The sequence below is a fragment of the Sinocyclocheilus rhinocerous genome, unplaced genomic scaffold (genome assembly GCF_001515625.1).
Source record: "Sinocyclocheilus rhinocerous isolate Xijiao unplaced genomic scaffold, SAMN03320098_v1.1 scaffold2639, whole genome shotgun sequence".
NCBI lineage: Eukaryota > Metazoa > Chordata > Actinopteri > Cypriniformes > Cyprinidae > Sinocyclocheilus > Sinocyclocheilus rhinocerous.
In genome coordinates, this window is record NW_015644415.1 from 122,579 (window position 1) to 132,985 (window position 10,407).

At 42.7% G+C, this 10,407-nt stretch overlaps 1 protein-coding gene across 1 annotated transcript; it reads right to left on the reverse strand.

Moving 5' to 3' along the window:
- Positions 1-457: 457 nt before the first annotated feature.
- LOC107758333 (beta-1,3-N-acetylglucosaminyltransferase lunatic fringe) lies at positions 458-7,880 on the reverse strand. Its single transcript, XM_016576047.1, has 8 exons — positions 7,074-7,880; positions 2,649-2,697; positions 2,328-2,430; positions 2,098-2,251; positions 1,910-1,995; positions 1,437-1,602; positions 1,254-1,339; positions 458-1,152 (listed from the first exon to the last, which is right to left on the reverse strand). Exons 1-8 carry the CDS (start codon positions 7,485-7,487, stop codon positions 1,086-1,088), a joined length of 1,125 nt encoding a protein of 374 aa, XP_016431533.1. The 5' UTR covers positions 7,488-7,880; the 3' UTR covers positions 458-1,085.
- Positions 7,881-10,407: the final 2,527 nt, after the last annotated feature.

The window sequence follows — 10,407 nt, forward strand, 5'->3', positions numbered from 1 at the left end:
TTTAATAATAAACCATGCCAAAAATCTCATATCTATTTGCCAAGATTGTGTGAATGCATTGGCATTAAATAATATAAAGATCTAAAAATGAGGGCACTTGATACATTTTCACACAGCTTTAAGATGCCCAGAGGATTTAGGGAGAAAAGTGCTCAATCCTCATACACCACAGATTAAAATAACCTGACAGCATATTTGGAAAATTTCCCTATTGCCAGCACAAAATGTCATAAAAAAAAAAATAATAGCAATAATAATTATAATAACATTGACATCAAAGAAATCAATTCGCAAAAAAAATGGACCTTCATGTCATTCATTTTGTCCGGAGTCCTTTAGAACTAGATAATAAAGCACCCATCTTACTTATTTTCTTCGACTATTTTAAAGAATTCAATCATTAAATCAAACCTGAGGGAAAGAACATCCTGAACGGCATTTGGGTCCCTATTGCCAGCACAAAATGTCATAAAAAAAAAACTAATAGCAATAATAATTATAATAACACTGACATCAAAGAAATCAATTCGCAAAAAAAATGGACCTTCATGTCATTCATTTTGTCCGGAGTCCTTTAGAACTAGATAATAAAGCACCCATCTTACTTATTTTCTTCGACTATTTTAAAGAATTCAATCATTAAATCAAACCTGAGGGAAAGAACATCCTGAACGGCATTTGGAGATAATAAAATATAAAGTATGCACTAATTTACTAATTAGAATTTAAAACTAAGCATATAAAGCTGGCAATACTAGACAGTTACATTCTATGAGAATTGCAAATGAGATACAAGCAACAGTAATCACATAAAGCACAATTGATTGCCTGCAAAGCTTGAAGCTGAACGCATCCTTCTGAAAGCCAGGCCCTTCGTAATGTCTGAGTTGGACAGGAAGCTCAGGCACCAGGCAGGAAGGAACTGTTTAAAGTGGGCCGCACAGCAGCCCAGCATAACCACGGAAGGCCGTGCGCCACTGCAGAGTAAATGCAGCAGTCTCACGGCCCAATACCACACTGGTCCCTCATGCCTTTCAGATACCGAGGCAGTGAGGGACGAGGATACAACAGAGGAGCCGGTCACCCTAATAGGTAACCTGAGGAGGGCACCACGGAGTGTCTGGGTACAGCAGACAGTGCACTGACTTAAACCTGAGAGAGAATAAAAATTAGACGTTAGATTTGTACATGCACACAAATTTAGATAAAAGCAACATCTAAATATGATCTAGAATGTTAAGAAATTGTCTTACCTGGATGGGTCCTCCTCAACAGAGAAAGCTCCTTTCATGTTGATGATATTCCTCTTGTTTTCAAACATTCCATAACTCAATGTAATCTAAATGAAATGATATGAAACACTGCATTAATAGAACTATACTTCATTTTACAGAACTAAGATGGGCTTATATCAAGCTGTCACTGAAGTTCCTCACCTGTTTGTGTACTTCTGATTTGGACACCTGTTGCAGGTTCTCCAAGTGAGAGTGGAACAAGCTGCTTCGGGTCAAAGGGACCCCAAGAACTGACTCAATGATGTAGCCGATGGTACAGTCATCAGGAAGACGGATCTTCTCAGCAGTGTTCATGAAATGGCCACCACTGTCATAAAAAGAGTAAAGTAAGTCAACATAAAGTCTACCATCATCTTAAAGCAGGGGTGCCCAAACTCAGTCCTGGAGGGCCGGTGTCCTGCAGAGTTTAGCTCCAACCCCAATCAGACACACCTGAACCAACTAATCAAGTTCTTACTAGACATACTAGAAACTTTGTAGCAGGTGTGTTGAGGCAAGTTGGAGCTAAACTCTGCAGGACACCGGCCCTCCAGGACCGAGTTTGGGCACCACTGTCTTAAAGCATTGAATATGCTCGTAGATGCTGCATTAGGTTAGTTGAGAGGTTTTTGCACCTTGCCCAAGGGCTCATCTTCAAAGCTAGCCCACGGCTGACACACAAGCCTGCACCTCCCGTAGCAAACCAGAAATTGACAGGTCTCTGCAATGGAGAAACAAAAACATTGGTTTCTATTCTTAAGGCTCCTTTTCATTTTTACAACCAGTGTATATATATAAAATGAGGATATTTTGGACCACCTACCATCTTGTTGTCCCCAAGTCTTTCTGTGGCCTCAATCGGCCTGTCCAGGCTGGGTTTGCCAATGTACATGTCCTGAGTGTGAGGGTAGTTGGACAGCAACTTCACCAGTGTCTTCATGTTCACATAGTTGTCATCATCCACATGACAGAACCACCTAAACCATAAAGAGATATCATTAGAACATCCAATATGGTATTTATAACGTAAAAAATAATCATGCAAATGCTTACTTTTTTCCAGACTCAATGAACTTGTCGTACTCAACAGCCATCTTGCAGGACAGAGCCTGGCGGCTGTGGGCAGCAGAGCAGTTGGTGTTGATAGCATGGCTTCCTGTGTGGACAAGAGGACGGATACATTGTCAATGCTCATGTAATACTCCACTTATGTCTATCACTTGAGAAATGCCCATTATCTAAGAGGCCAGGTGACTCTGCACGCGCCCTTTTTTAAGAGGATTAGAAGGCGGAGTCCAAACTATGTGCATATCAAAGTGGGAATGTCTGCTTCTTTCTAGCCTTGTGACTTCCACTTAAGTAAGCTGCACTCACCGATTTTCTTCTTCAGTTCCTCATCTTCGCCATCAGTGAAGATGTATGTCTGCGAAAACAAGACAAAGCCCAGTTAGCTCTATCAATGGAGTCACACAAGTTCATCAATGAATCACTGCACTAGAGCAAAGACGAAACAGGAATTGGCGTGTTCCAAACTGGAATCATGTGTCTTGGAGAGCTATTTATTCCAAGCAGACTGATTAGGAACCATTGTCTGGGTTTTACGCCATGGAAAACTCAGCAAGTTAAACAAGCCAAACTCTACCCCCCAAAATAAAGGCCCCTTGTTCTTGTTGTCAATCTCTCCATAGCAACTGCTCTGCACCCCAAAGCATCCCAGGCCCAGAACAAAGTGGGGAGCAGACCACCCCACTTACCCCCACCACCCTCAACACTCCACCCCCATTCCATTGCCCCTCACCACCTCCCAAGTCTTTCCATTCTTCATCCCTCTATCCACTTCAGACATGTTAAAATGCCCCAAAAAGGAATGGCCAAGTCATCTGGAAGAAAAGAAAGAAGCACCAGGTCCCATTCTCCCAGACATACTCGAATTGATGAATATACATTCACACCAGTGTGCTTTCACTGACGTCTGACCCCTCAGGGTTTTGTTAACATTAAAATAGAAGGGGTGGGATTAGGAGCTCATTGTGGAAGATAAGACGGAGCAGGTGCGAGGCGGCAGCCCCGGCTCAAAGAAGCCATTGAGAAGACGATGCCACACGCCTCAGACAGACTGATGAAAAGGCGGTGTGCCCCTGGCCATGCACTGCCGTTAACCTGTTTGCTTTCCACCTCAGGTGAGACAGCAACTGCCACCCGCCGCCTTATCACAGCCACGTGTCTGAACAGGTCAACCTGCCCACGCCCAACTGGCCTTGAACATGTACACCTATGCCACAAAACTGTTCTCTTATGAGCTTCAGCTGTTTTGTGATCTTTATCTCAAGAGTGAATTATTTTCTCTCTTTTTTTTCATTCCCCCTTTCACAGTTGGCATGTTCAAACATTGCCAGATAATGTTTGATTGGTTTGCAGAACAAACTCTGAGCAGATGTTTAGCGCAGCACTCTAGGGCCAAGGCCCAAGGCCGATGTTTGTTCAGGGAGGGCTGGCGGTTGGACCGGGTAAAGAATCAGAGGCTGGTGCTGTTTGCGTAGAGTTCTGCTGAAAGGACAGACTAATCACACAGGCAGCTGCCAAGGCAGACTGGGCACTGACAGAGAGAGAAACCTGATTAGCTGATTAGTGTATTACAATGTGTGTGTGGCCACACAACCCCAACCCTGCTCCCACTGTCCCTATGCATAGAGACAATAAGGAGTGGGTAAAGCCGTCACTGGGTAAATCCTAAATATGTTTGCCTGGATTTGCATACAGCTGCAGTGGTTAACTAAAGAGAGGCCTCTCGTGGCACATGGCTTTGTTTCTCGGTTTCCCTTTTATTGAAGATACTGTGAGCCAAAATGACCCTTTTGTGGTTTCTTTCATAAATGTCAAGTATTTTCTTCAAAATGCAGTTTTCCCAGCATTGTCGTCACACAAGAATGGATGAGGGTTTTTCGTTCGGTTGTTTGGAGTTCTGATGGCAGAGATTGGTAGGGCTTCCCACCTTGCCAAAGGAAGGTCTGGCATAGGGCAGGGTGAGTGTGGAGCCTGGCTGTCTGTCTCCTTCTAACCGGGAAGGAAGTAGAGAGATGTTACTCCCTCTATTACACCAAACAGCCCTGCTCCCTCTACCTGTGCCAATAAGAGACCAGAAACTTGCACAGACTCATGCCACAACAGATCTACACTGTTTTCACTTTCTTGTCTTCAACCCAGAGAAACTACTGCCACAAACAGTAAATTTGTATACAGTTAAGTATTTCAGATAGAGATAATGAGGTTGGTCGTGGTACTTTATTTGCAGCGAGCAAGTTTGCATTTGATCTGAATGGCATTTGGTAGCTATCCGTGTAACTGGACACCGGATACTGCAGCAGTGGCACAGGCTGTTCTCTCATTGTTGTGAATTTCTCTCACTGGGGAAGCTGCATTGTTCCAGGGGGGAAATTTAGAGAAACAGCGGAAGCCAGAAGCTGCAGCGTGAACAATTCAAAATGGAGCAGATCTGACTGAAAAGAGTCCTGACTCATCAAGTCAAGACAATTACAAAGCATGCTTTTAATAATCAAAAACCAAGTGCTCAGAAAGCAACTGAGCTCCAGGGATTCATTCTCTTATAAAAAATACTGATAATTCCAGTGTATTAACAAGGGTAGGGGAGCTTCTAGCTGACCGCGACTAACTCTAAACAAAGACAAGACAGTTTCCCACCAAGAAGAGCCACAGGCTGCCATGAGTGTCAACAGCAGGCACAGATTGGATCTGCTCTCAGTGTTTACATGTAAACAGCCCAAGACTGTAAGCTGTTCATTAGCATTACCCCTCAATGCAGCACCTGAAGTAGGTAAGCGGGTTGGAAAGATCCTTCCTACACAAGTTTCTAACCCCTATGAACACGTTCACAGTGTCGGTCATGCATCATCTCACTTGACATATATGACAAAGTTCCCATGCCGTTAGTCTAACACTGCCTGGCCCGTTGAAACTCTTGTCTGGTGCCAGCCATTGTGGCAAGCGGCCAAACAGTACACCGGAGTCCTTGGGATAATCCCCGGCCGTTCAGATGACAATAACTGGGATTTAACATACTCAGGTGTTGCACAGATGAATGTAGAAATAATTTGAGAGCGTCTCTCCGTGTGCACATGTTGAGAATGCAAGGATTCATATAGCTTGCATTAGAGCCATCTTTTGTTCTTTGAGACCCAGCCACCTGGCACTCATTCTCCAGGAACTCCCCCTTGTATTCTGGGCTGCGCTGGTCCCCACCAGCTGCTGCTATTAATTCCTGCTGTTAACTCTCTCTTCTGTGGGTTAACTTCCATCAACTCCTGTACTGAGCAAACTTAGTCTTAGTTTTCAGTCTCCTGTAGTGGTCATATCAGTTTAGCTGGATAGTGAAAGACAAATCTGAGCTGACTGAATGAGAGCAGAGGCTAAAGAGGTCTGATTTAAATGTTCACTTTCCACATGCTTCGATATTCACAGAAATGCCACAAACATAATGTTCTTTGTACTGAGACCCTGCGAGTATATAAAAGTGTTGCTATGGCTGTGTCATATTCAAATTACAATAATAAAACCCATTTTGTCTAAGGTGTGAGGGAAACTGATTGTGACAGAGCCCCAAGGCAAATTAAACTGACTTTTGTAAAATGTATGAGCAACTACTCTAGGTGGTGGTTAAAATCATTTTGACTGCTCTGCGCTTGCTGCTGTCGATGTGCCGAGAGTGCTTTTGTGCTGGCTGCAAAAGAGGCCTGTTTCTCAGAGCTGTATTTTCATTCTGTGAGCCACTCGGCGTGCAGCTGAAAAGCCTTCCCTTGCCTATAGATGCTGTCCCTTTGTGCCCCCCAGCATCTCCATAACGAAGACTCTCTTGTCCCACCGCTTGGGTAGCTTGACCAGCCTCTGCTCCAGATCCCCGGTTCCCATGGAGAGTGGGAGACAAGGGGCTGGCAAAGCTTTTCTTTCCCCCTTCAGAAAGACGCTTTGTTAGTGCTGAGAAGGGGACAGCTCTGAAGCCGCTGCTGTGATGCATCCTTAGCCCTGGTGCATTCACGGGGACACCCCAAACAATGGAGCAGGAGGGGAGAAAGGGGGAACCTTACAGCCAACCATTGCTCTGTGAGCAATACAGCAACTGCTGCAGAAAGCACTATGAATCTGAGTTTTAGAATGTGTTTTTTTTTATATGCCAGGCAGATATATATGGATTTTTGGTCCCTTAATAACAACGTACAACATTTGTTTTGTGATCCTGCTTGTAGATACACATTATTAGTATTAATACTATAGACTGGCTGATAATAGGTTTGACCAACTTTTTATTTTACTTATTTAATTATTTATTTTTATTGTTATTCAATAAAATACAATAAACTTACAACCATTTAAATTGAAAAAAAAATGCATAAATGAAATTGCATTAATAATGAATAATAAAGTATTTAAGCTACATTGAAAATGTATCCATTTACGCGTATCAGTTATCGGCCAATTAAACAAACCTAATCTGTATTGGTCCTAAAAAGCAATACTGATCCATCTCCAATTAAAACTATTAAAGTTAACTATATTATTATTTAACAAAGACAGTAGGCTAATGTAAAATGTAGCTGGATTTCAAACACTCGAAATATTAATTAAATTCATAGCTAAAAGTGTCATAAAGTAAAGCAATGTGTTTGAAGCGTTAAGACAGTGCACACCATTTATCATTAAAATCACGGGGGGGGAAATCCCCTTTGTTTCCGGCTGGTAAATTATGTAACCTATGCAAACAGTTTGTAACAGTGTAAACGGGCATACCTGCCGCATGTTTCTGGATATCCAGGTGTGCAGGAGTAGATCCAGTCTGGACCGGTGAAACTTCTTAGTGGTCTTCACTGCGATGAAGATGTCATCCGCGCTGATGTCCTCAGCAGGCGGCGCGTCTGTCGTCGCTCCGGACGCTTCGGTCGGCTTATCCGCTTCCCTCCTGCTGCGGGTGAGCTTGGAAAAATAGGCAGAGAATCCTTTCTTTCCATTCTGCTCAGGCTGAGCTCCATCATCAGCCTCTGATTCCCCCAGACTCTGGAGCGAGCGCAAGCCGATCTCACTCTCGTTCTGCATCCCGTCTGTCTCAATTCGCTGATGCTGCGACAGAAATAACAGTAGCGCAAGACAGGTGACCGTTGCTCCCGCGAGAGAGAGCACAGCTTTCCTGCCGTACGTTTTCGACATGTTTATCAAACTCTAAGAGAAGGGCGCTCTCTTTGTGATACACACAGCATCAATCTAAACCTCCCCCCAATAGCCTACTCTAAAAAAACAAGCGTGTCGTCCGACTGTAACATAGTAGCGCTGAGAGTCTCCTCATTGTAACTCGGAGGGGCTTTTATAAACTGCCCACAGCGTTGGTCACGCCCAGTGGGCGGGGCATTGATGGCTATTGTGCTGTGGGAACCGCAGAGAGACTGTCAATGGGAGGACGCGTTAAAGGACAGCAGGCGAGGGACAAAGAGGGGGAGGGGGAAGAGCACAAAAACAGGCGTAAACATTTGCAAAGTGCATGCTCTTATTACACAAACTATGTTTGCAAGTGCTGCATCACTGTTAATTGCATGTTTTTCATTATCAGGAGCAAGGCTGAAAATAATTGTTCAAATTTGTGTAGGCCTGAATCTGTATATAAATTTTCAGAGGAAACAACATATTAATTCATTCATTCATTCATTCATTCATTCATTCTCTAATGTTTAACATGTAATTATTTTAAGTGGCTATAGGATATATTTTTAGTGAAAACACTGCATTTCTGCCTGATACAAGTGTAGCACAGATTTTATTCATCTTAACATGACTCTAAGCATATAGGCCTATACAGAATAAATAAGTGGGGTCATAATTCCCACTAAAATCAAAAGAAAATAAGATTTAAATGATTATACTGTAAAAAAAAAAATTTAATAAAATTGTGCTTTCAATCTCTTTCAATTTTATTATTTATGACTCTAGGTTCTCATTCAAAAGTAACCAACAATTATGACAAGGTAAATAGATGAAAAATGTATTTTTTTTTTAAACATAATGATTTGAAAACTTTCTAAGAGAACCTGTCACAATGCATAAATTGTCCAACAAACAGGCATCAGTTTGTTCATGTTTTTTTTTTTTTTTTTAGATTTAACCAAAAAAATATAACTACTAACATAGGACATCTTCTACAGACATGCTGGATCACATCAATCACCAGCCATTTCTCAATGTCAACATTCAAAACAAGCTCACAATGATGGCGCGCTCCAGTCAATCCACAGCAGCTGACCTTGTGAGGCCTTCAAACAACCGCTTGGTCCTTATGCTTGCTTTAAAATGGCGCCTCTTCTGCAGTGAAGAGCCTGTAGAGCCGGGAGCACGACCCTGACCATGACTTCCAGCTGACAGCTCGGCAACTGCTGGTGACAGACTTAAATGCTTAAGATCCTACTTCTAGTCCTCTCAACAGCTTGCTTTCAAAACAAGCAGCGATCAGACACTACATTTAAGTCCTCACTTCCAAGACAGGCTGAACAGCTGAGATGTACTTGGATTTTTGATAAAAGAGATAATTAGCACCCAAGAAATGGTCATTTGGAACATATCACTAAAATTCGAACAAAACGTTCCTTCAGAAATTCTACAGGTCCAAGACAAAGTGCAAAGCTTCAAACTTTCCAGTGCTGCTAACGGACATGCAGCATCTTTTGTTAATCTTTTGAAGCAGCCCACAAAAAGTGTGTTAAAACCTGTATAAGAAACCAGGCAGAGGGGTCAACCTCCCCCGGCCTCTGTTCTTTTTTTAAGATCAGCACCCTTTTTTACTACAGAATGGAGGAACACTTTGGTAGGCCCCTTGTCAGACTCCTCAGACAATCTGTGCAATAAAAAGCAGGACTAAACCACACAATGCAAAAGTTCCGCTTTTATCACAAATTCATGCCTTTCATTCCAAAAAAAAGGCTCCCCCGTCTGCCCTTCATACCACATCCCAGATCCTTCCCCATCTGAAGACGTTACCACTGAATTCCAATTAAATGAAATCTCCCATCCAAGCGCGACCCAATTCACCACAAGAATGTCCAGCAATCCTGCTAATAAACGCAACAACCCTGCAACCCCATTCCCACTGTCCCGCCGTGGCATCAGGAGCAGGATGATGGAGAATCTCAGAGGATTGGTTATGATTACTGCTATGCTATTTATAGTGTCACTTTAATGTGTGTAGCACAAAGGCGAGGTACGACATTTCAATGCATATGGTGGGCATCCTTGCCAAATGAGACTGGACATGCCCTGTCTGAACAGCCCCTTTCCCCGCCTGCCAAAACTCAAGCTCTCAAGGCTTGGCGCAACTGTTTGTTTTGGGATTTGAATGTTTGCGTAGGGTAAACGAGGCAATTTCAGCATGTTAGCTGTATTTGAGGACAGAGTTGTCTTATCTGACCATTCAGTTTAAACAGTTCCCTTGATGCAAACTGACTCGCTTTGATCTTAATACCCTCGATGCACCACAACTACAAACACAGATACTCTGGGTAATGAGAGCAATCTGTTCGGAGTGGTAAAACGCCATCATGTTTATAAAGGCACAAACTTCCATTTATTTTTATTCATCTCTGTCTTTTCCTTTCCCTCCAACCATTGGGCATATTCTTTGAAGATGGAGGTTAAATTCACAACAACTGTATGAGAGGATGACGGCTATGTGGTGGTCCCACTGTATCCTTGTACAATGGGCATATATAAGGATATAGTGGGATGGTTAGTGGTTATTCTGATCCACATAATGGAGCATTTAACTGTATTGCAGTCATCTGGAGTTACAGTATGTTTCCTTTCCTTTCTTTTGGTGATTTTTTTGGGAATAATTTCTTCCTTTTGGCCAGCTACAAAACAGAGCTTTCAAATATTGAATACAATACATGACATATAGTCAACTCTTTCCTCAACTAAAGGGGAAAAAATGGCTCTTTGAGAAGCGTCATGGCCGTTTGACACATTTAATGGGGATCTGTGAAATGTTCGATTGAATTATGCAAGCACCAAGTCCTGCCAAGTTTGAATCTGTCCTTGGAGCTTCAATGTCTTCTTGTTTCATTCATTCTTGTTTTCCAGGTCTCTG